At 67.7% G+C, this 24,045-nt stretch overlaps 2 protein-coding genes and 2 non-coding genes across 5 annotated transcripts; 3 read left to right on the plus strand and 1 right to left on the minus strand.

Annotated features, from left to right (window-relative positions):
• Positions 1–60: 60 nt before the first annotated feature.
• Positions 61–2,714, plus strand: MRPS2 (mitochondrial ribosomal protein S2). Its single transcript, XM_054727087.1, has 4 exons — positions 61–139; positions 337–468; positions 828–957; positions 2,052–2,714. Exons 1-4 carry the CDS (start codon positions 100–102, stop codon positions 2,659–2,661), a joined length of 912 nt encoding a protein of 303 aa, XP_054583062.1. The 5' UTR covers positions 61–99; the 3' UTR covers positions 2,662–2,714.
• A 9,797-nt stretch (positions 2,715–12,511) lies between these two features.
• Positions 12,512–12,641, plus strand: LOC114226801 (small nucleolar RNA SNORA17). Its single transcript, XR_003612912.1, has one exon. It is a non-coding gene; the product is annotated as a small nucleolar RNA SNORA17 (small nucleolar RNA).
• Positions 12,642–13,289: 648 nt separating this feature from the next.
• On the plus strand, positions 13,290–13,425 carry LOC114226799 (small nucleolar RNA SNORA43). Its single transcript, XR_003612910.1, has one exon. It is a non-coding gene; the product is annotated as a small nucleolar RNA SNORA43 (small nucleolar RNA).
• Positions 13,426–16,191: 2,766 nt separating this feature from the next.
• On the minus strand, positions 16,192–23,393 carry DIPK1B (divergent protein kinase domain 1B). 2 transcript variants are annotated; one of them, XM_054727156.1, is made up of 5 exons: positions 23,245–23,393; positions 19,584–19,718; positions 18,187–18,294; positions 17,872–18,048; positions 16,192–17,361 (listed from the first exon to the last, which is right to left on the minus strand). In XM_054727156.1, the coding sequence occupies exons 1-5, from the start codon at positions 23,305–23,307 to the stop codon at positions 16,555–16,557; spliced, it is 1,290 nt and encodes a 429-aa protein (XP_054583131.1). In that variant the 5' UTR covers positions 23,308–23,393; the 3' UTR covers positions 16,192–16,554. The 2 variants fall into 2 exon arrangements, with proteins under 2 accessions (XP_054583131.1, XP_054583130.1); XM_054727155.1 differs by having other exon boundaries at positions 19,584–19,721.
• Between the last annotated feature and the right edge of the window lie 652 nt (positions 23,394–24,045).

The raw sequence follows: 24,045 nt of genomic DNA on the forward strand, positions 1-24,045 counted from the left end.
GCAGTGGCCCCTCCGGGCCTGCAGGCGGCGGGGCGGCGGGCGCGCGGGCCGCGGCGGAAGAGGAGGCCGCTCTGGCCCCGCGCTCGCCTCCTCCGCACCATGGCGCCCGCGCCCGCCCTGCCCCGGCTGCTGAGCGCGGGTGAGCGCGCCCGGGGCCCCCGCGCCCCCCATCCCGGGGCCCCCGCCCCCGCCTGCACGGCCCCCTCCCGGGACCCCCGCCCCGCTCCGCCCTGCGGGATCGCCTCCCCAGGACCCCCGCCCCGGCCGCCGCGTGGAGACTTGGGGTGGGAGGGCCCCGGGAGGCCGCCGCAAACCCGCGCCCCGCTCTCTCCGCAGGTGCGTGGCCCCGGCCGCTCCGGCTGCACGTCCCCCGGGCGGCGACCCCGGGGCCAGCCCGGCCGAGCGGCAGGACGCTGGGAAGCGCGGCGGCCGCCGTGAGCGACCCCCCGGGCAGCAGCGGCCCTGCAGGTGCGGGGCTGGCCGGGAGGGGGCGCGGGCCTCCCCAGTTTGGGTGGAAGTCGCCAGGAGTCCCGAGTTCCGCTTGTTTTAGTTGTGAAACCCGGGAGGGTCCGAGTCCCGGGAGGAGAAGGGGCGGCCCGTCCCCCGCAGCCCCACGGGGCCCTGGGCTGTCCTTCGTGTCCCCCCACCCACCCCTGCGGACGGGCGAGGCCGGCTCGGCTCCCTCGTGGGCGGTCTCTGCGGCCCTGGGAGGGACCCTAAGGACCCCGGAGACGAGCGGCCCCGGAGCAAAGCCGTGGCCGGCACCAGCCGCCCGAGGGGACCCCATGGGCGCGGCGGGGCGAGACCCAGCACCCTGTCCCCCCCAGACCTCCAGGACCGGGTCCTCAGCGAGCCCCTCAAGCACTCGGACTTCTTCAACGTCAAGGAGCTGTTTTCCGTGAGGAGCCTCTTCGATGCCCGCGTGCACCTGGGACACAAAGCCGGCTGCCGGCACAGGTGGGCGGGAGCTGGGGGGCCTCTGCCCCGGGCCTGGGCGCAGGGTCACGTGCCAGCTTGAGTGCAACCCCTTCCTCTTCAGATGGGATCCCTGCGCCCCAGGAGAGGCCGGGTGTGTCCTCAGACTCAGCTAGCACCCAAAGCGGGTGCCACGGCTGACTCCGGGGGCAGGAGAGTTGGAACAGCGTGGCTGTGAGGTGGGGGCAGAGCTGGGGTCCAGGGTTTGGGGTTGGAGGGGGGTCGGGAGCAGAGCACAGTGTCAGTGGCCTACACCAGGATGACCAGGACCAGGGCGGCCTGGGGACCTCAGGAGCTTGGGTACCGTGAAGGCTGGCACCTTGGCCACCCCAGGGCACTGTCGCGTGGGTGCTGGGAGGGAGCATCCTGGGCCCGACGGGCGGGGAGAGCAGGCGGGCGGGCTGCACAGTGGGAGCTGCCGAGCGGGCGGGCGGTGAGACGGGGCCTGTGGGCCGTGGGCAGAGTCTGTTGAGAGGAAGGGACAGAGCCAGGTGGGCGTGAGCGGAAGTGGAGCTGAGGGCGGGACAAGTCCTGTGTTGGGGGGTGACATCTGTCCTGCCCACTGGGCCCCTCCCCATTCTGCTGGCCCCTCGGCCCAGCCCCAGAAGGACCTCGGTCATAAAGCCTCAAGAACAACAACTACAGCCCAGCCGGTGTGGCTCAGTGGTTGAGCATCAACCTATGAACCGGGAGGTCACAGTTCAATTCCCGGTCAGGACACAGGCCCGGGTTGCGGGCTCGATCTCCAGTGTGGGGCGTGCAGGAGGCAGCCGATCCATGATTCTCATCATTGGTGTTTCTCCCTCGCCCTTCCTCCCTGACATCAGTACAGAGAAGGGGCTGTGACGGGAGCGGCAGGGAGCAGGACACGCTGTGTTTAAACGTCCAGGCGGCCATGGAGGGTCCCGGGGGACGAGGGGCAGGCTCCCAGCCAAGCCACTTGCCCGTCACTTGGAAGTGCCTGCCCAGCCGTCACGCCCGGGCGGGGTCCTCACTCCTGTGTCGTCTCTGGGAGGGGGGCCCCGCAGGACGGGGGGGGGGGGCCCTGCTCACCGCCGGGGGGGCGTCTCCCACAGGTTCATGGAGCCCTACATCTTCGGGAGCCGCCTGGACCAGGACATCATCGACCTGGAGCAGACGGCCGCGCACCTGCAGCTGGCCTTGAACTTCACGGCCCACGTGGCCTATCGCAAGGGCATCATCCTGTTTGTGAGCCGCCATCGGCAGTTCTGCCACCTCGTCGAGAACACGGCCCGGGACTGCGGCGAGTACGCCCACACCCGCTACTTCAAGGGCGGCCTGCTGACCAACGCGCCGCTGCTGCTGGGCCCCGGCGTGCGCCTGCCCGACCTCATCGTCTTCCTGCACACGCTCAACAACGTGTTCGAGCCCCACGTGGCCGTGCGGGACGCCGCCAAGATGAACATCCCCACCGTGGGCATCGTGGACACCAACTGCAACCCCTGCCTCGTCACCTACCCCGTGCCCGGCAACGACGACTCGCCGCCGGCCGTGCGGCTCTTCTGCACGCTCTTCCGCACCGTCGTCAGCCGGGCCAAGGACAAGCGCCGGCAGGTCGAGGCCCTGTACCGGCTGCAGGGCCGGGAGGGGACCGAGGGCCGGGGCCCCGCCGACCCTTCACTCCCCGGAGCACAGGCCTCGCCGGACGCGGGTCCTTCCCTGTGACAGGTCCCCCCTCCTCCTCAATAAAAGCCGCCGCCGAGCCTGGTTGGTCCCGAGTTCGAGTCGTCCCGGAACCTGCTTCCGCCCCGAGACGGGTCCTTGGTGTGAGGTTCTCACGCCGGCAGTGTGGTTCCGGACCCGAGTGGCCCTGGCCGGGCTGTTCCGTCACAGGAGGTTGCAGGCGAGTCCCCCACTGGGTGGGCAGACGGCAGATCCCGACGGAACGAGCTCGGGTCCGGCAGCGCGTGGCTGGGAGCCCTGCGTTCAGCAGTGTGGTCCGTGGATAGGTCCGTGGACAGGCGTCGGTGTGGCACTTACCAGATGCCCCCCAGGGATCACCAAGGTCCCTGCGCTCGGGTCCTGGGGCTTTGAGGCGACTGGCAGGCACGTGATGTGTCGCTCGGGCGGACGACGGGCACCTGCCCTCAGGCCACCGTCCGTGCTGGGCTCAGGCCTCCTGACGCACCCACAGGCCAAGCCCCTCCCCAGTGGTCGGGGCGGGCCGGGCCCTCTGGCCACACTGTCCCTGGGCTGGGTGGGGCCCTGTGCTGCCTGCCTCCTCGGGGTCAGCACCTACCCCAGGCGCGGCCTGTCTGCCGGGGAGCGAGCAGCAGGGTCTGGGACAGGGTAGCCCACCTCTGCCAGCCCGGGCCCCGCAGAGCTCATGGGGGACAGGAAGGCGAGTCCCCAGTGTCCCGCCACCACCTCAGGGTTGGGGGATGGGGAACGGCTGCGGTTGGGGAGACGTAAGGAGCCAATGCCACGGAAGCCAGGAGTGACCGTCACTTTAATTGGCAAACCTGACGTTCACGCAGGTGTCCAGGCCGGTCAGCAGCCCTGCGGGGCTTGGTGCGCAGCTGACGCTTCCCCGAGCCGAGCTGGGGACCCGAGGTGCTGGACATCGAGCACCAGGTCTGCTGGCTGAAGAGTCCCCGACCCCGAGTGAGGGGCAGAGGGTCGGCCACCTTTAGACCGGATGGGTGCCCCTGAGGCGGGGTGGCGAGGGCGGAGTGAGGAGGGGGAAGGCGCAGGGCAGAGCCGCGGCCGGCCAGGGCCTCGCCATCAGCAGCTGCCAGGGCGCCCCCCAGGGGCTCAGGCAAAGAGAGGCGTTGAGCCCAGCAGGAGGGAATCCAGTGTGCCACCCTGGAGATGAACCCCAAGAGCGCCCAGAACGCCGGAGGCCAGGAGCGGCAGGGCTGGCCCCCCAAGCCCCCTCCTGCCACGTGGTGCCTGGCCTGCCGCTTAGACCCGACCGGCCGGCCGGGTGCAGGGGCACTAGAGCCACCAGCAAGGGCCCCAGCGCTGGGCTGGGTATTGGGGCCACAGGGGGTGAGGGGGGAGCCCGGCACCCCATGAGCCAGGGTCAGCCTCGCCCAGACACTGCCCAGGCCCGGCCCAGGGCTTTGCCCCCTGAGTGGCCCCAGTCCCAACCATGGAGACGGGGCCCTCCTCCCTCCACCCGGCGCAGGGCCGCAGCCTTGGGCAGGGCCAGAGTCCTTTTCACGTTGGTGAGTCCACGGCCCCTTGCCCTCCGGACGCGGACACAGCAGTTCCGTGCTCTTCCGGTCTCAGCCGTCGCTCCCCACGCAGGCCCTGAGACCAGGAGCCCTGCCCGTGAGCCGCCGGGGGGACAGGCAGTGCGGACCCGCCTTCGAGAGCAGCAACCTCTCCTGTCACCATCTTCCTGTCGCCCACGTGGCCTTCACCACCGCCCAGCAGGTCCTGGACCGCCCCCAGCACGGGACCCCCCCCAGCACGGGCGCTGCTGTGTGTCTGGGGAATGCCGCTTGCCCTCTCTGAGCCTCAGTTGCTCATGTGAAGGTGGCGCTAGAGGACCCCCTCCCGGGGCTGTCGTGAGTGGGGTCGCTGCCAGGGCTGGGCTGGTTCTGACTTGGCCGCCCCAAGCAGCTCGCGTAGCCCTGTGCCTGGGGTGAAGCAGTCTCCATTTGCAGAGGTTCCGGCTTCTGTCTGGGGTCCCCTCCCTGAGTGCCAGCGCAGGGCCCTGGGGGCAGGCTGGGGGGCCCTCTTGGATAGCTGTGAGGGGGCAGTTGGGGTTCCCTCATCCCACACACAGGCTGCTGGGCAGCTGGTGCTAGGGTCCGGGAGGGACCTGGCTGGGGAGGTTCTGACGCTGGGGCCGCAATGGGCTCTGACCCCGGAGTGTGGGCTCCGGAAACCTCTCCGGCTCTTCGCTGGTGCGGGAGCGGGTGGCGCTGCTCCAGCTGCTGCCCGTGGCTCTCGCTCTGGAGCTGCCCTCCCCTCCTCTGGCCCAGGGGCTGGTGCTCAGGCGAGCTGCGTGCCGACACTGGCTCTCGGCTGACCGAGTGCCTGGCGGTGTGAGCTGTGCTGAGAGCTGTGCCGAGAGCGGTGCCGAGGCAGCTCCCGCCCCTCCTGCCGCTGAGACGCGGGATGCGGCTGGGTCCGATTCAGACGCCGAGCCGGTGCTGGCGGTGCTGGAGCCGGCTGAGCGCAGCGGCCGCTGTCTGCCGTGGGGCCGGAGCCGGAGCCGGAGCTGGAGCCGGAGCCGCTGTTGTGCTCCAGCCGGTGGTGCTGGAAGTGGCTCCGGCTCAGGACCTGGCGCAGGAGCTGGTCCTGGAGCTGGTGCCAACCTGGTGCTGGCACGACGTCTAACTGTTGGGCTTGGGCCAGAGGTGGCGCCAACTCTGAATCGTGCTAATCCGGCCCCCAGGGCGGCCAGCGTGGGCGCTGGGGCCGAGCGGGCTCCCCACCGCGGCCGCCTTCCAACCCCGGCCAGCCCCGCCTCCGAGGCCGCGGCCAGGGCCCACTCCGGCGTCTTCCCAGACTGTGGCCTTGTGTGTGTTTGTGTGTGCGTGCGTGTGTGTGTGTGTGTGTGTGTGCGCGCGCGCACGTGTGTGAGACTGAACTTCCTTCTTCCCTCCCCGCCCTTCTCATCCCCGAGCACACGCCCCAAGAGGCGTCAACCACACCGAGGTCACACAAGGGCCTAAGCCGCAGGCGCCCGAGGGCGTGAGCGCCGCCCGGCCGCAGCCTCCTCCGCACACAGGACGGCTGCGCCGTGTCCTGAACATTAGATGTGGCTAAAGGACACGTGTGGTGACACGGGTGATGGTTTCGCCAGGCGGGCTGCCATCTGCGTGTGGCGGGATGAGTCTGCAGGTGTGGGCAGCGTGCGCGGCGCAGGTGACTGCTAAAGGAGATGGCAGCGGCGGGCCCCCCAGCTCAGGCCGGACAGGGACCAGGGCCAGCGGAGGCCGCAGCGCCGAGACCTGGCTGCGGGGTGCGGACGTGCCGGCCCAGGGATCACAGGAGCCAACGGGGTGAAGTCCATCTCCGCTCTGCTTTACATGCACACACGCACACACACACGCACACACACACACACACGTATCCCGCCGGTTGTTCCTCTGGAGGCCCGGGCAAACACGCTCTGACACACTGCGTCCCCGTCCCTGTAGCATCGCCGGGACCTACGGGCCTCAGAAACGCGGAGCCAGAGGGTCCCGGCGCCAGGGCCCGTCACCCAGAGCGGGCGCAGCACACGGGCGCTGCGGGCACTGCCCAGGGCTCTGGGCGAAGCCTGGGTGGACACTGCCCGACTGGACACAGGAATGACCCCTCCAAGCCCTCTTACCTGTACCCGCCACACCGCAGAACAGAGAGCTCCCTCGAGAGGCCGGCCGGCCGGCCACACGGTCAGCACCGCCTCCGGCAACAGAAAAGCGGGTGCGTGAGGCCTCAGCAAATCAACCCCCCCCCCCCCCCCGTGTTCACAGAGCGCGGCTCCGTAGCAGGGAGGCTGCCCAGGAGGCCCCGTCTGGCCCGGCCGGCATGGCTTAGTTGACCTGTGAGCCAGAAGGTCACGGTTCGGTTCCCGGTCAGGGCACAGGCCCAGGTTGCGGGCTCGATCCCCAGTGTGGGGCGTGCAGGAGGCAGCCGGTCGATGATGTTTCTCTCCCATCAGTGTTTCTCTCTCTGTCCCTCTCCCGCGGACTGATGGTCCCAGGTTCGGTTCCCGGTCAAGGGCACAGGCCCGGGTTGCAGACTCCATCCCCACCTGTGACCGGCCTGTTCGGGAGGCAACCAATCGATGTTTCTCTCTGTGTCTCTCCCTCCTCCCTTCCACTCTAAATATCAACAGAAAAAATGCCCTCTGAGGGTTACCAAGAAATCACAGACAAACAGGACTGGGAACGAATGGCCTATGAGCGCTCTGGGCACCAGGCAGGCCCTCCGCAGGTGCACACGTCCTCCCGAGAGACCAGGGAAGTGTGCAAGGTCCCGAGGCGCCGTGTGACCAGGAGCTGCACGCGGCAGTGAGAGTGCGCAGGGGACTCTCAGGGCTCAGGTGGGGGAGTGGGGGGATGGGGGGCTCTGCCCCATGATCGGCTCCCACATCCCCAGCTTAAGGGGGAAATGCGGGCACCACCTGCCACAGCTGGAGGAGCATGTGTGACTGAAGGCCAGCAGCTGTCGGGGCTGTGCTCACACCCCCCTGCACCCCGCTCCCAGCCCCACTTCCCCATGAGGAGGCTGAGGCCCAGGAGGGAGCCGGCTGGCCCCAGGGCACGCTGGGAGCTTCTCTGGCATGTGATCCTGGGCCCTTTCTCATCGGAACCGAGAAACCCCCTCCCTCTGCCCAAAACGGGCTGGTCACCCCAATACGACACGCTCAGCGAGAAGCGCCCGTGCCCCATGGAGTGACCCAGGCAAAGCGGAGGGTTCCGACTTTCCACATGGGGTTTCCGAGCGGTTTTTTGTTTTTTGTTTCTTTAGTTCAGTGGTCGGCAAACCGCGGCTCGTGAGCCATGGTTTGCCGCTCTGTTGACTAATGAGTTTGCCGACCACTGTCACATACTACCCTTTCTCTCTGCACACAACATGCCACAACTGCCTAATCCTCACAGCTTCCAACCACACGGTAACGTTTAGTCCAGTCCAGTGGTCGGCAAACTCAGTCAACAGAGCGGCAAACCGCGGCTTTAGTTAATCCTCACTGGAGTCCATTTTTCCATTGATTTTTAGGGAGAGGGAGAGAGAGAAAAACATCAGTTGGGTGCCTCCTGCTCGAGCCCTGACCCCTCAAAGCCCTCTTACCCGTGCCCCCCAAACCGCACGCAGGACAGAAGGCGCCCTCAGAACCCACGTGTCCCTGGGGGCTGGGGAGGAGCTTACAATGAATTACAGGTGTGCGCCCCCAACCAGTCATCGCAGAAGAGACACAGGTGTGCGCACGCCACCAGTCATCACAGCAGAAGGGACACAGGTGCCCAGTGGGGCGGGAACAGTGGGAGTAGCGCGGGGCTCCTGTGGGGACCTGGGTCAGCTCTCACCTGCAGGGCAGCTCGCCACAGGGTCCCTGTCCCACGGCGGAGGTCACGGGTCCAGCTGGTCTTCGAGCGGCGCCCAGGTCCCCAGGATGCAGCAGGCAGGGCGCCAGGACCAAGGGCCAGGCACAGAGACCCCCCCCCCCCACACACGGAGCCAGCTCACAGGGAAGGAGGTGGCTCCTCGGGCTCCGAGGTCAGTCGCTCCGGCCCTGGCGACGTGGAGACGCGGTCACGCCTTCGCACACGCACAGCCTGCGATGCCCGGGCCCAGAGTTCGGGGGACAGCAGTCACCCCACACTCCGTCCTCACCTCTCAGCGCACAGGACGAGGCCCCAGGATCCAGGACCCTCCAAACGCCCCCGCGGATGAGGGGGTACAGAGCTCGTGGCCTGTTTGGGGGCGCCGTAGCTGTGTTGCCATGGGGGGAGGCCGGGGGGGAGGCCGGGAGGAAGACGCCGTTGGGATGGTGCATGTGCGCAGTGAGGTGGGGTCACGTGGGCGCCCAACTGGGGGCCACGCCTAATTGTCTCCCGTGGGATCCGCCTGGGTCCCCCCGTGTCCACGAGAGAGGCTCATGCGCCTCCCCGCCGCGTGGGGAGCCCTGCTGTGGCCAGCCGCCCGGCCACGGCATGCTCAGCCCCAGGCCTATGTGCCGCCAGCTCAGCCCGGTTCGGGGACCCTGAGGGGGGCGGTGACGGATTGGAAAAGACAGACAGAGAATGAAGCTGTGTCTGGGTGGGACGCTGTCCTCTCTGATGGAGAGACAGCGCCACGGACCACAAGCCGTGTCTTTCTTTTATAGCCGATGCCACGCGGCACAGTGAGGGCGGGTCAAGGTGTTCACAGCATCCTCTGGGTTTCCATCCCACTCAGCTACAGGCACCTGGTCCAGCTTTGTTTCCTTGCAGCTCACAACTCCAGCTGTTGGCGATCACGGTGCTGGGAGGCCCTGCCCTCCACGCTGGGCCTTGCACGTGGCCGTGAGGACTGTGCCCTCTCGTTAGCCCGAGGCCTGAACCTGTGCAAACACTGTGTCCGCGCTGACCTGGGCTGAGGCTGTTCCATTGCAACCCTCGGGGGACGGTTGGGAAACTGAGGCAGGGCAGCGGGGTGTGGGGTTGGCGGACCCACCTCGGCCAGGTCTCCACCCTCCCGTGGGGGTTGCTTTGGGAATGAGAGACCCTGAGACCCTGGGGGACCCCTGCTTCGCCAGCCTCCCTAGTCCTCTCTCCCCAAAACCTGGTGGGACTCGAAGACCAGAGCTCAGACAGACGGACTCAGAGGCAGGGCCGGCCCCCACGTCAGTGATGTGTCCTCTCCTCGTGTCTGAGGTCACGGGACAAGGACACGGATGTTCCTGCCGCTTTGGGGGCACTGCACATGAGCACTCGTTTGGGGCAGGAACCCCCCAATTCTGACGTCCTCAGTGGAGACTGGGGCCTTGACTCCGCTCACCGGGGAAGAGGGGAGCAGTCAGAGCGGCCCGCGGCCCGAAATGGTGTCACCGGTGTCGGCGCCGCCCGCACCGAGGTCCCCGAACCTCAGAACCCGCGTGTCCCCGCCAGCGCGCTCCCTTCCTTCCCGGGTCCACGTCCTGGCGCAGCTGGTTTTCGTCTGAGGCTCCTCCGTGGTGGAGGAAGGTGCACACGTGTTGTTATGATGAGGTCACGCAGGCACCTGGCCGTGATCAGCACGTTCACTGCGCGGTATTAGCAAAGGTCAAAGGTGCGGTGAAGCCCGTAGAAACGGCCCGAACCCCAGCTCCGAGGTGCCCCTCCCGCCCGCCCTCGCGGCCAGGCTTGTCCTTCCTGTGCAGCGGGGTCCCTGTGCCGCTGGGCGCCCTCAGCGGGCAAGCACCCACCAGGGCTCCCACAGGCTGGAGCCCCCTCGCTGAGCTCCCGGGTGTGACGGGCCCGGGGACCCTGCCCTGCTGCCCGGGAACTGCTCAGAAAGGGGGTGTCCGCCACTGTCCGAGCTCCCCTGGTCCCAGCAGGACAAGAGCAAGGGGACCCAGGCTCCCACCCACCCGGCCACCGGCACCCACGTCACCAGTGTGGCCAGCTGCTGGGAGCCCGGAGCGCGGCGGGGACAGGACAAGAGCGTGCAGCACGGATCCCCGCGGCCAGGGCGAGTCATGGGAGGGCCAGGGTCCCTCTGCAGAGTTCTAGAAACTTCTCTGTTGGAGAATTAGGTCTCCAGCTTCCCCGCTGGTCCCCTCCAGGCCGGTGGGAGGGAAGGAAGGGGGAGTCCTTTCCCCCGTGTGTCCCCTCTGTGGACGAAAGGAGCCACATGCTAACCTGACAAGCTCAGGGGAGGCCTGCATGGCAGTCTTGCGAACTCAGACCTAAAATAACCACAAAGGATGGTCTGAAAATTAAATATTTAACTACAAACAGGTTATGGTAGGCAGTCCTGTCCTAGGCCGATATCTTCCCTGACGAAGATCAACTTAGATCTTCTTTCCTGAGCCCATTTGTCACGTTGCCTCTGTGAACGGAAGGAGCCACATGCTAACCTGACAAGCTCAGGGGAGGCCTGTGTGGCAGTCTTGCAAACTCAGAGACCTGAAATAACCACAAAGGATGGTTTGAAAATTAAATATTTAACTACAAACAGGTTATAGTGGGCAGTCATGTCCTAGGCCGATATCTTCCCTGACAAAGATCAACTTAGATCTTTCCTGAGCCCATTTGCCTTTTTGCCTCTAAGATAACATATCTGTGAGATGTCTGGGTAACTTGTAACTTCCTTTTTACCCCGGACCCCTCAGGGCACAACAAATGGCACCGGGACATTCCTTCATTGTTATTGTTATCAAGTTAATTGTCAACTGTTAATTACGTTAAAGTATCCTGTATCTATCTCTGTAAGAGAAGCACATGTCCATCATTTCACTTTTCACCCAATCCCAGAGGTTTCCCCGCTTTGCTTTGTCCCACCTCCCTAATCTGTCACCAATGGATTTCATGTAACTCACCTACGTCCCTTTTCTTTGATTTCAAGGTATAAATATAGATGTAACCCTGCATTCTCCGGAGCATTACCTCAATTCATTGAGGTTCTGCTTCCCGGCATATGTCGACATTTTGGCTCAAATAAACTCACTAAAATTCTTTACAGGTTTCAATGGTTTTTTCGTTAACACCTCTAAGATAACATATCTGTGCGATGTCTGGGTAACTTGTAACTTCCCTTTTTGCTGGAGCCCCTGGAGCACAACCTGATGTGGTGGGCGCCAGGACAGATGCCTCAAATTCCTTCATTATCATGTTAATTGTTCCTGCACCCACTTAAGTGTGTGTCCATCCTTTCACTTTTTATCCAATCCCAGGGGTTTCCCACCGTTTGACTTTCTCCCACCTCCTTAATCCGTCACCAATGGATTTCACGTAGCCCACCTACGGCCCTCCTCTGATGGCAATGTATAAACACAGATGTAACCCGCCATTCTCCGGAGCATCATCTCCATTCATTGAGGTTCTGCTTCCTGGCATATGTCCACAGTTTGGCTCAAACTCACAAAATTTCTTCACAGGTTCCAATGGTTTTTTTTACGTTAACACCTCCAAGTCAGGCCCCTTCCGTCTCCGCACTGCAGTTCCCCGGGGAGGGCACCCCCGGCCCAGGGCCAGGTGGCCAATGTGCCGCCCAGACTTCGGCCCCCATGGCCTGGGTGCCCAGGAGGCAGGTCTGGGTGCCCGGGGACCTCCCCTCCCACTCGCCCCCGGACAGACGCGCTGTCACCCAGTCCTGCCGGATTCTTCTCCGCAGGAACAAGGGCCCCGGCTCCGGGCCACCCGCAGGGCCGGGCAGGGCCACGCTAGACACCGCGGGGTGCGGGCGCTGCTCCGGGCGCTCCGCGCGGGAGGTGGGGTCCCCGGAACCCCGTTTGGCGGGGTCGCACCCCCCGGGAGCCCTGCAACCGCAGCTACGCGAACGGAATCTCCGGCGGGAGGGTGGGTGTCGCGGCCTGCGGGGCGGGAACGGGAGGGCCCGCCAGGGGGCGCTGCGGCGGCGGCGAGGGGCGGGCGCGGCTTGGACCTCGCGGGCCGCCGTACGCGCTATAAAAGGCGCGGCTCGCGTTCTCGCGCTCTTTCCGGGCGGCGGGAGCGGCCGAGGAGGCTGAGGCCATGGCGGGTCCGCGCGGCCCCGGGGTCCGTGGCCCCGGCTGCACCCGCCCGCCGAGGTGCCCGCGGATTTGGAGCCTCCGGGTGGCGCGCCCCGTGGAGAGGAGGCGGGGACGGTAAGGGAGCCGTCGCCCCCGGTGCGTCCGCGCGGCGGCCTGGCGCCCGGGTCACGTGCTGCCCGGCGGGCCCCAGGCCGAGTGCCCCCTTGTCTTCCATCCGATGCCCCTGCGCGTGGCCTTCAGTCACCTCTCCAGGGAGCTCGCCTGCCGGGAGCTGAGCCCCGGGAGGGCTCCTGGGGCCCGGGGTGAGCCTGCAGGGGGGTCCCCAGGTGCAGCCTGCACGTGCAGCCCCGGCTGTGTGATGTCGGAGGGACCGCGGGGCGCGGGCGGGGTGAGGCCGGGCCGGCCTCCGCTCGCGCTGCCCCTCGAGGCGTTGCAGGGGGGGCTGCCGTGCCCCGCCTGCGTCATGAGGCGGCAGAGAGGAGAGAGGCTCGCCTACGCCCAGCGCCCTGGCCGTGGGCGCCTGGATGGTTGACAGCCTGACACTCGGCGCTGCTCTGCGCTGCTGGCGGGGGCCGGCCACCCGATGCCCGCCAGGTAACGGCTCCTTAATTCCCCAGGCCGGGCCCCCGATCGCGCGGCGGGCATGCATCTGACTGCAGGAGGTAGGAGCCGGCGCAGGGCCGAGGGGCAAGGTGAGTGGGCTTGGCTGCTTGGCGAAGGTCTGGGCATTGCTCACTGCCACGTGGGTGAAGAGTGGCAGCAAAATCTCCCTTTGGGGCCGGGGTGCCACCTAGCAATCCGGTGGTTCAGTCTTAGCAGGTGTGAGTGTCACGGGGTGTTCGTGGGCAGCTGCTCTGCCTCTCAAACCTATGGCCGTGCGCCCGGGGCGCCAGCAGTCCTGCTAGAGGTTGGAGACGGAGCCGCAGGCCAGGGGAACCTCCAGCGAGTGAGGCCTGGAGTCCCCGAGGACTCGCTTCCTGTGCCGGCACCCTCCCCTCCGGTGTCGGGACCTCACTGGGAGCTCGGTGCAGGGTGCGGCCATCTGTAAGGAGGGCCCTCCTGGCTGTACGTGTCCCCCGGCTCTTCAGACACCGAGCCAGGCGCCAGAGTGGACGGCCCAGACCCTGGCTTTCCACTTGGGGTGCCCGTCTGGGGCCGGAAAGGGGAAGGGCGGGGCGGGGTGGCTGCCCTGCGGGTGCTGGACCCGCCGGCACCACAGACGCGGCTGCCGTGCTGCACCTGTGACGCCAGGGCGCAGAGGAAGTGGCTATTTCTACGCTCAGTGCTCAGAACAGTGGGCACTAAGAATGGTTTGTAGCCTGACAGGCCCGGCACGCCCGGCTGGCATTGGGGGTCCCGGTGTGCGGCCGTGGGACCTGTGCCCAGGCTTACACTTGGGGACCATGGGCGGGACCCTGAGCTCTGCTCTTTCCCTCTGGACAAGGCTGTTGGGTGGGTGGGTGCTGATGCACGTGGCAAAGGCAGTGGGGCCGACCGGCTCGGGGCTCCTGCCTGGAGGTTCATGGGGCTGGGCGGCTGGGCCCTCCCTGGCCCCGGGTGGGTGGTCAGCCACCTGGCACATGAGCGCCCACTAGAGACTTGAGACAAGCAGCACTTTATGGAGCGGGAGGGGCGGGTGGGGGTGCAGAGGTCCACTCCCAGCATCGGGCCCCACGTGGATCCCCTCAGTGGGCCGATGGGAACTGTCACAGCCAGGGCACCGGGGAGGGAGGGGGCTGTGGGTAACCTGCTGGGGCGGGCGGCCCGTGTAACCCACTGTCCTTGTCCCTTTGCAGTTGAGAGCTCGGTGCTGTGGCAGCCGGACAAGATGGGGCCACGCGCTCAAGGCGAGAGCCACCTGTTCAAGTCTGGTGAGACCCTTTGTTTCCTAAAGTGTCCCTGTGGGAGGTGACCTGTGGGGGGCACGCAGGTGCCCTGTGGGGAGGGAGGGCTTGGTTGGCCGGCAGTGAGGGCCCCTTGACCTCTGGAGGCGGAGCTCCCGTTGCTGGCGAGGCGGTCACTGTCAGGGGCCTTGCTCACCTGCCTGCGTGGCGGTCAGCTCCTGCTGGCTGAGCACAGATTGCCCAGGAGCTCGGTCCTTTAGGACTCGTCACCTCACCGTCGCGGGGGTCAGGAGTGGCCTGGCCGGTGATTTCTGAGGTGCAGGCTCTGGCTGCTGGCAGGAGGCTGAGTCCTCACAACGCCTGGCTCCCCCCAAAGCCGGTGACCCTGATGGGGGCGCAGGGGCTTCTGGGAGGTGGCAGGAAGGGTGCTGTGTTGTCCCAGCCCTGTGGCCCTCGGTCCAGGTTTGGGAGGGGCGTTTGGTAACAGTCGCCTTGAACGTTGGCTGTTCTCGCTGCCACGGGCGGGGGGGGGGGGGGGGGCCTTGGTGAGCTGAGGGTGATGGTCCACCTCGGGGCGCGCTGCGGGTCCTCAGAATCGGCGGGTTTTCTCTCTGCAGATGTGGCTCCTGCTGGACCAGCCCGGCTGGCGGCCTCGGGTCAGGAGAGCGGAGCATGGATCAGGCTGCCCGGCTCACAGCACGGCAGGTGCCCCTGTGCTGCTGGTCGCAGCGTCTGCGGGGGCGGCCGGGAGCCTTCGGCCTGAGAAGTGGCGCAGGCGCAGTCGCCGGGCTCATGCTGCTGGGGAACATGGCCGAAGGGGCGAGGTGCTGGGTGACCCTGCAGTTCACGCGTGGGTCCACCTTCAATAAAGGAAACCGCGTCTGTTTACAGTGACTGTTGATCCAGTGAATGAAGGAGCCCCCGGGCATGATGGTCGTTCTCTCGGGCAGTTTTGGGAACATCCGTGTGACGGTCTCTGTGTGGCCATGTGGTTCGTGGCCAATTTTAGTGAAATGTCAGCGTGCCTGTGGAAGGACAGGCTGCCCGTGGCCACGCCAGTTGGGGTGGCGGGGACAGTCACGCGGCCCTCACTGTACGTGGCACCAGACAAGCTTGCTGGCGAGGTGGGGTTCACTCAGGCAGTGAGTGGCTCGTGGGAGGGCAGCTGGGCTTCGCAGAGAAACCTGACCACTGCTCCTTCCGCACCCAGTGCCTTGTGGGTCCAGAGGCCGCCACACCACTTGCCACTCAGAGGTTCTGGGTGGCCAGGGCACTGCAGTGTCGGTGACAGGCTGACCCTCAGGCCAGGTTCTTCTAGACTAAAGGCAACAAAAGCATCGGTGGGGCTGCCCCGGGGAAGATTCTAGTCTGCACAGCCCAGCTGGTCGTCCTGCTCGAAGCCTGTCCCCTCCTGCCCAGTCCTGTCGCTGTCCTTGGTGGCACTGGCGGTGGGGACACTGCTGCGTTGGGAACCTGGCCGGGCGAGGGTCCTTCCTCTGACCGCGGGGGTGTCTGCAGAATCCCTGCTCAGAGCTGCCTGGGGTGGAGGGCCTTTCCCAGAAGCCCCCACGGCTGCACACTTCTCTCTGGTCCTTGCCCCGGATTAATGCGGAAGGAGGGCACATGTCCAGCAGTCCCACTTGGCTGCTCTGCTCCAAGGAGCACCCCCACCCTAGCCTCACCAGGGTCCCTGTGTCACGCGATGCAGTAGTCCTTGAAGGAAATGCACATCTGGCCCGGCCAGCGTGGCTCAGTGGTTGATGTCAACCTGTGAACCAGGAGGCCACGGTTAGATTCCCAGTCAGGTTGCAGGCTTGATCCCTAGTGGGGGGGGATCAATGATTTTCATTGGCGTTTCTATCTCCCTCTGAAATAAAAAATATTTTTAAAAATCCACATCTAAGTGGCCCCACACGTTAAGGCAAGCGGAGCCTCTAACAGCCCAGAGCCCAGTCCTACACGGATTCCACCCCAACAGGGATCCACGTGGAATACACACGCTGGTGTCTGAGGGGCGGGGGGGAGGGTTAGCACTAGGAACAGTTAGTGGGGCCTGGCCCCCCATCCAGGTGGGGGCAGGAGCCGACCAGGAAGGTCCGCCTCCAGCATCCCATCACCCCCTCATCCCAGATAACTCCCCAGGGCTGGCCCTCGGAGTGGGGCCAGGCAGACCCCGGAGGCCTGTGACCCTGAACCAGAGAGCTGCGGGGGGCGGGGGCCGGGCCCAGGGCCAAGAGGGGAACGTGCACGCACAGAAAAGCTCTTTATTTACATCAGGTGATCTTTAAAGTAACAAAACCCAACTCCCCCGGGCGGGTCCCCTTGCCAGCCCTCGGTGGGTTCCAGGTCCCCCTTCCCGCGTCTCGTTCCTGCTAAACCGTCCTTCCATCTGGGCTGCTGGACCCTGGGGGGGTGGGGGACGGTGAGGGGGCCGCTGGTCACAGGAGCCCCTGGGCTGGACACAGCAGCCCGGCCCAGGCCCTGCAGCCGCGCCTTTGTCCCGGGCAGGCGAGGAGGGAGGGAGGCGGCTCGCGGCTCAGGCGGCTGCAGCCCCGGGAGGGGCCCGGCCGGTGGGCAGTCCTGGCGGGAGCCCCGCGGCGGCGGGCGGCGGGGTCAGGAGTACTGGGTGTTGGAGATGGTCTTCCACAGCAGCGTCTTGAGGTGGCTCAGCACCAGCGCGTGGTGGGCCTCCACCTGGCCGGCCAGCCCGCTGAGCGTGGTGCAGGTGCGCAGCTGCCGGCCCAGCTCCGCGCGCAGCTCGCGGGGGGCGCCGGGCAGCAGGTAGTCCCGCAGCAGCTCGCACACCTTGGCCAGGTTGGGCTGCAGGAGGTCGCCCTTGCACTGCCGCAGGAGCTGGTCGCAGGGCGCCCTGCAGTCGCGCCCGTAGGTGCAGTCGGTGCTGCGTTCGCAGCGGCGGCCGCGCAGGAAGCGGCGCACGGCGGCCTCGGGCGCCACCTGCCGCAGGTCGGCCATGCGGAAGTCGTAGGTGGCCGTGTAGCCCACGTTGGCCAGCGTGGTCTCGCACATGTAGAAGGTCCCGTAGGCGCCGTGGAACAGCTCCTCCACGAACTCCAGCAGGCCGATGGCCACCTTGGCGCGCCAGGGCCACGGGGGCCCCAGCCACTGCTGCAGGGCGTGGTGCAGGGCGGGGGGCAGCAGCGGGCGCAGCAGGGGCGCCGCCCCGTGCCAGGAGCCGGGCGGGGCGCCCTCGGTGACGTACAGGTCCCCGCAGGAGCCCAGCAGCCGGGCCGCGTGCTCCTTGTCCCGCAGCGACAGCAGCAGCAGGAACTCGTTGCGCTGCAGCAGGGCCCACACCGACTTGGCCTCGGCCAGCGACACCCGGCTGTCCTTGTTGAAGTCGGCCAGCAGCAGGACCTGCCCGACCAGCGCGGGCAGGGAGGGCAGGTCTCCCAGGTTCGCCTGAGGTTTGGGACCAAACGAGAGGGGACAGCGGTTCAGAGCCAGGGTGTGGCCGAGGCGGCAGGACGCCGGCCTCGGTGTGGGTGCCAGGCCCTCGGCTGCCCGGGTGCTGGCGGGCTGGGCTGCGCCCGGGACCCAGCACATCCAACAGCTTAGAGGAGCCCAGCCTCCAACTGCCGCCTCCTGGAAGCCCACCCGGACTACCCTCCCACCAGCATCTCTCTCGGAGCGGCTCCTCCGAGGACGGTGTCCCCGTGTCTCCACCAGGGCTCAGGGGCCTGGGGGTGGGCACCTCAGCACGGAGGTGAGAGCCTGCTGGGCGGGGCCAGTCGCTTCTCCTCGGCTCTGACCCCACCTCCCGTGCACACCCAGCTCCCTGCTCTCCCTACTGACACCCTGGGAGCAGGGTGCTCCCTGCCTCGTGGGCGATCCTGATGCTTGGAGCTGGGGCCCGGCCAGAAGCCTGACCCCCCAGGCCCGCCTCCCGCTCTGTGCACACGTCCGCCTGACCTTGAGAAAGCTGAGGGTCATCTCCCGGAACTCTCTGATGGAGGTGCCCCGGGCGGGCTTGTCAAACAGCACCAGCTCCCGCCGGGGCGCCGCATCCGGCCCGGCCTTGGCGCTCCGGCTCTCCTCGATGCCACACTTGATGGTCACCTCCTTGCCCTGCCAGAGCCCGCTGTACACCTGGACGGGGCACAGGGGTCCCCATGTACAAGTCCCTCTCCCGCTGCACCCAGGCCTCTGAGCCCGGCCCCCAGCCCCGCGGGGGGAGGCCTCCTGGCCCGGCCCGGCCCGGCCCTGGCCCGGCGCCCCTGGGCTCACCTGCTGGCCGGGGACAGAGGACCGGCAGGTCCTCCACTCCACCCGGTGCAGCTGGCACAGGTCCTGGCACAGGGAGCCCGAGATGATGCCCTTGTGGTACTGGTCACACTGGGAGGAGACACGCCGGGAAGTGGCCGGGGAGACGGGGCTCAGGGGCTCCAACCCTGGCCACCCCGAGTCCCCCCTCCTTTACATGCTGTACACCCCTGGGTGGTGGCCGACGCCCTCATCACGTCTGCCAGTGGCCCCCGGCTCCCAGGCCACACACTCCTCAGAGGGCCCCCAATGCTGCAGCCAGGAGCCGGGCAGCCTCCGGCCACACGCGGGCGCCGCCTGCCCAGCTCACTGCGCTCTCAGAACTGGCATCTGTCCCTGCCACCATCCCTCCGTCCCAGAGACGCCGGCTTCTCCTGGCTCAGCTGCTGCTGAGCGGCAGTGACACGCACCCTCACGCTGCCCAGGTGCCCAGTTAGAGCCCACAGCCGGCGGGCACGTGCCAGCTGGGGGACGTGGTCGGGCTGCCTCGCCCTCCAGAGCAGCAGGCTCCCCCAGCGCCTCTCTGGACTGTCTGTCCCCTGCAGCCCCTCCAACCCCCGCCACGCCTCAGCCAGGGCCACAGGGGGAGCCCTCAGCAGCCGCCCAGGCCCTGGGCAGCAACGGGGCGGGAGGTGAGGGAGCCGGGGTGGCCCTTCCCTCTGCAGCGAGCTCCCGGAGTGGATGCTGAGGTGCACTCGGTTGCCATGGAGCCCAGGCCCGGCCAGCCAGGCCTGGAGGAGGCAGAGGCAAGGGAGCACAGCGCCACCCACGCAGGGAGGAGGGAGGACGGGACAAAACCAGGCCTGGGCTCCGCGTGAGGGAGGCGTCAGCTGTGGCCGCCCCGGCTGGGGTGGGAAAACAGGAAAACCAAAACCGCACCCTCCATCTCCCACCCGAGGGAGGCCCCACCCCAAGGGGTCTGCTCTGCATCAGACCGTGGGCGGCGGACTGCTCTGAGAGGCGCCACCAGGGCGGGCGGTGTGTCCTCCAGGCCCGGTTCCGTCTGCAGCCTGGGCCCGAGCCCCGAGCCCGGGGCCCGCCCTCCAGGTGTGGCCTGGACAAGCTGTGGAGCCTCTGAGACAGCTGGGTCCTCAAGGTCACCAACATCTGCCCACTCCGCCTCCCTCCCCAACCTCTGGAGTCCGCCCGTCTGTCCACCCCTGGCACCGGCGTGCTCTCCGGGGTGCCTGCCGGGCCTCCCCATCCCCGCCCTCCTCCAGCCCCCCCACCTCCTCCTCGGCCAGCCAGAGGGTCCCTCCGAAACCCACCTCAGGGCCTCAGAGGAAGGCGGGTCCCTGCCTGGCCGGCCCAGGCCGCACGGGGAGGGGCGGAGCCCACGCCCAGCCCACGGGGACACTTACGATGACCGCCTGGCACACGTGCCCGCGGCAGAGCTCCGTGTAGGACGCGTAGTTCACGTACGCCAGCCAGCTGCCCGCAAAGACGCCCAGCCAGACCAGAAAGACGTACTTGACCCTGAGGCCTGGGAGCCGGCCCTGCTGTGGGAGGGAACACAGGAGGAAGCGCCACATTTGGGGGGTGTCACCCCCCTCACAGACCCCAGCCTTCCCACGGGCCCGCCCTGCTCCAGCATAAAAAACTGCGCGGCCCAGGGACGCTCAGGGGTCTCCCCCCATCTCCATACCCCCTCACTTCACCTACTTGGAGGTGGGGGCAGGTGCCCAGACTTTCACTGGAAATACATGGGCAGCCCCGCCAGCGTGGCTCAGTGGTTGAACGTCAACCTGTGAACCAGGAGGTCACGGTTCGATTCCCAGTCAGGGCACAGGCCTGGGGTGCGGGCTTCATCCCCAGTGTGGGGTGAGTAGGAGGCAGGAAGGGAGAGGGACAGATGGAAACACCAATGATGAGAATCATTGATCGGCTGCCTCCTGCACGCCCCCTAATGGAATCAAGCCCGCACCCCGGGCCTGTGCCCTGACCGGGAATCGAACCGTGACCTCCAGGTTCACAGGTCGACGTTCAGCCACTGAGCCACCACGGCCAGGCAATAAAAACATTTTTTACATAAATACACGGACAGGTAAAAAATCGGTTTCAAAATGGGGGACCCAGGGGAGGCAGCGCTATTTTGCCGAGTAAAGACTTTTTTGCACATTTCCCTCTGCCTTGCCCTCATTTCCCAGTAACCTCTGACGGGGGCGGGCTGGAGAACCAGGCAGGGCGCTCGCCTCCAACGGGGGGAGAGTTCCCGCTGGGCCTGGGCCAGCAGGGAGTCCGGCCTCGGAGGCCGCTGGGGCAGAGGGCAGGGCCCCGGCCGCACAGTCGGCCCCGAGCCTTGGAGACGCGGCCTCACACACCCACATCCACAGCAGCGTATTCCCAACAGCCAAACGGACACAACCAGTGCCCCTGGCCAGAGACCGGACAGACTCAACGGGGCCGCTCCAGGCAGGGGGTATCGCCCGCCTTAGGACGGAGGGGACCTGACGCCTGCCACATCGCGGCTGGACCACGCAGTCCCGACGCTCCGTGAAGGAAGCCAGGCACACCGGCCCTGTGGCTCCGTGGCTGAGCGTTGACCCGTGAACCGGGTCACTGGTTCGATTCCTGGTCGGGGCACAGCCTGGGTTGTGGGCTTGATCCCCAGTAGGGGGTGTGCAGGGGGCAGCCTACTGATGATGTTTTTCTTTTCTTTTTTAAATATGTTTCCATTGATTTTTAGAGAGAGGGAGAAGGATAAAGAGATAGAAAAACATGAGAGAGAAGCATCATCGATAGGCCAGCCTGTCCTCGGAGGAGGCAGCACTGCCAGCACTGGCCACGCCCCCCAACCCTGCAGCTGGGCAGCAGCTTCAGTCCTGGTCCTGGTCGGTCCTGGGTCCTGGTCCTGGTCAGTCCTGGTTGGTCCTGGTCGGTCCTGGGTCCTGGTCCTGGGTCCTGGCCAGTCTGGTCCTGGTCCTGGTCCTGGTCAGTCCTGGTCCTGGTCCTGGTCCTGGGTCCTGGTCCTGGGTCCTGGCCAGTCCTGGTCCTGGTCCTAGTCCTGGTCCTGGTCAGTCCTGGTCCTGGTCCTGGTCGGTCCTGGTCCTGGTCAGTCCTGGGTCCTGGTCAGTCCTGGGTCCTGGTCGGTCCTGGTCCTGGTCGGTCCTGGTCCTGGTCAGTCCTGGGTCCTGGTCAGTCCTGGTCCTGGTCGGTCCTAGTCAGTCCTGGTCCTGGTCGGTCCTGGTCCTGGTCGGTCCTGGTCTTGGTCAGTCCTGGTCCTGGTCCTGGTCGGTCCTGGTCCTGGTCAGTCCTGGGTCCTGGTCCTGATCCTGGTCCTGGTCAGTCCTGGGTCCTGGTCCTGGTCGGTCCTGGTCCTGGTCAGTCCTGGTCCTGGTCCTGGTCGGTCCTGGTCCTGGTCAGTCCTGGTCCTGGTCCTGGCCAGCTGGGGGCTGGGGCTGCCCTGAGACGTGGGCACAGCGCCCACCAGGACAACTGCGTTCGTGGCTCTTCACGGAGAGGCAGGTCCCCCGCGGCCTCCACTCCCAGGCGGCCTCCCGGGAGGGCTGCAGCGGGAGGGCCTCGCAGGCTCAGGGGCAGCCTGGGCGCCTTGGTGGCCACTGAGGAGCAGGGGGATGGGTGGGGGGAGGGGCGAGGCCTGGAGCGGGTGAGGAGGTTGGGCCTCGGCCCACTGGTCCCTGCCCCTGGGCCTGTTTCCGTTGGATTTGTTCACAAGGAAAAACAGGAAAGTGTGTGTGTGGGGGGGGGGCAGCTGGGGGTGCTGTGGCCGCCAGGGTACTTCCCACTGGGCGGGGCCTGGGTGGGCTTTCAGCATTGGGGTCCTGGGGCGCAGGAGGGCAGGCTGGACCCGCGGATGGCGGGGGTGTGTGTTTGGGGGGGACCAGGCGTCACAGCGATTGCAGGAGCAGGAGCCTGCAGGGGCCCCGCACAGCCCTCACCCCACCCCAGCCCTCCAGGCGCCAGGTCATCCAGTGCACTGACCCCTCTGGCCAACTAGGACTGAACCCCAGGTCCTCGTCTCCCATGGGCACTCCTCCAGGGGCAGCCCCTGACCCCACCCTCCTGCCCGGCCGAGGCAGCGCTGGGCGGGGCGGCCTCACTCGTGTGCAGGAGCCACGGGAGGGGGGAGGGTGCTCAGGGACAGGGCCAGCACCACGACTGCCCGCAGGGGGCTGTCCACACGCACCACCCGCCCAGGAGGGTTCCCCTGGCCGGAACCGAGGCTTGGAGTGTGTCCCTGACACTGAGGGCGGGCGGCGCGGGGCTCAGACCAGGGGGACCCCCTGGGTCCCTCCCCCTCCAGCCGCTGTGCCCCACCCACTCTGCAGGGCCTGGGCCGCCCCTTCCATCAGAGCTGGGCCAGAGCCTGAGGGGGCACGGGGGTCCGGCACAGACATGAACCCACATGGTCCGGGGCTCCCACAGTTCTCCCCAATAGGAGCAGCTAAGGACAGCGGGCCCTGGGCCCAGGGGCCTCCCCGGGGCAGCCTCCTGCTGGGCCCAAAGGCTGGGCCAGGGCTGACCTGCAGGCATGGGTCACAGACGCGCCTGGAGGGCTGGCTCCGCCCCGGGCCTGGCTCGGAGCCCCCTGCGGAGGTGACAGCCCCCCTCCACTCCCGCAGCGGCGCCCAAGGCAGCCGGGGCCTCCCCTGCAGACGGAGGGCCCTGGCGAGGACAGGTCTTGGCCAAGGTCAACCTGGGGTCAGGCACACCCTAAACTCCGCCGGCTGGGGTGCCTGGGGGAGGCTGGGGAGGTCCATCTTGGGGCGTTGTGTTCCTTGTCTTTGGGCGGAGGACAGAGGAGCGGCTTGGGGTGGTGTCTGGGCCTCGGGGAGCAGGTCCACGCAGCCCCAGGGGTTGGGCCGTGGCCAGCGCCAGGAGCGGGGTGCACCACGCAGCACGGGCGGCCGGCCCTCCGCCTCCCCGGCCACACTGCCCACCCGGCCCAGCCTCCCGCGGCCATCACCCCGCGTCCTGAACCCGCCCCCCGCCCCCCACCCCGCTCCCGGCGGGACCCACGCGCCGGCCTCCGCCCAGCACCGAGGCGGGCGGCGCGCCTACCTGCGGGCCCTTGGAGAAGGGCCGGAGGAGCACCCGGTGCGCCAGGCGCCGCAGCCGCCGCATGGTGGGCCCGGGCGGTGCGCGGCCGGCTCGGCTCCACCGCAGCCCCGCGGGCCGGTCCCCAACGGCCGCGCTCCTGCCGCCGCCGCGCGCGCTCTCCCGCCGCGTTCTCGTGAGGGCGCGCTCCTCCGTGGAGACCGGGGACGGGGGCGCAGCTCGGGGACGCGGGGGAGAGGGACGGGGCAGGAGGGCGGGGGAGGGGCACGGGGAGAGGGAGGGGACGCTCAGGGGCGCGGAGGGAGGGGACAGGAGGGCGGGGGAGGGGATGCTCAGGGGCGCGGGGAAGAGGGAGGGGGCGCAGGGGAGACGGCGCGGAGGGAGGGGGCAGGAGGGCGGGGGAGGGGATGCTCAGGGGCGCGGGGAAGAGGGAGGGGGCGCAGGGGAGAGGGCGCGGGGAGAGGGAGGGGGCAGGAGGGCGGGGGAGGGGCGCGGGGAGAGGGAGGGGGCAGGAGGGCGGGGGAGGGGACGCGGGGGAGACGGCGCGGAGGGAGGGGGCAGGAGGGCGGGGGAGGGGATGCTCAGGGGCGCGGGGAAGAGGGAGGGGGCGCAGGGGAGAGGGCGCGGGGAGAGGGAGGGGGCAGGAGGGCGGGGGAGGGGGCGCGGGGGAGGGAATGGGGACGGAGAGGAGGGAGGGGCGCGGCAGAGGGGAGCCGGTCGGGGAGGTGCCCACGCCCCCCGCGGCGCGCCCCTAGCCCTGGCGAGGAGGAGGGCGCCCAGGCCCAGCCCCCAGCCCCCCACACC

The sequence above is a fragment of the Eptesicus fuscus genome, chromosome 15, assembly GCF_027574615.1.
Source record: "Eptesicus fuscus isolate TK198812 chromosome 15, DD_ASM_mEF_20220401, whole genome shotgun sequence".
NCBI lineage: Eukaryota > Metazoa > Chordata > Mammalia > Chiroptera > Vespertilionidae > Eptesicus > Eptesicus fuscus.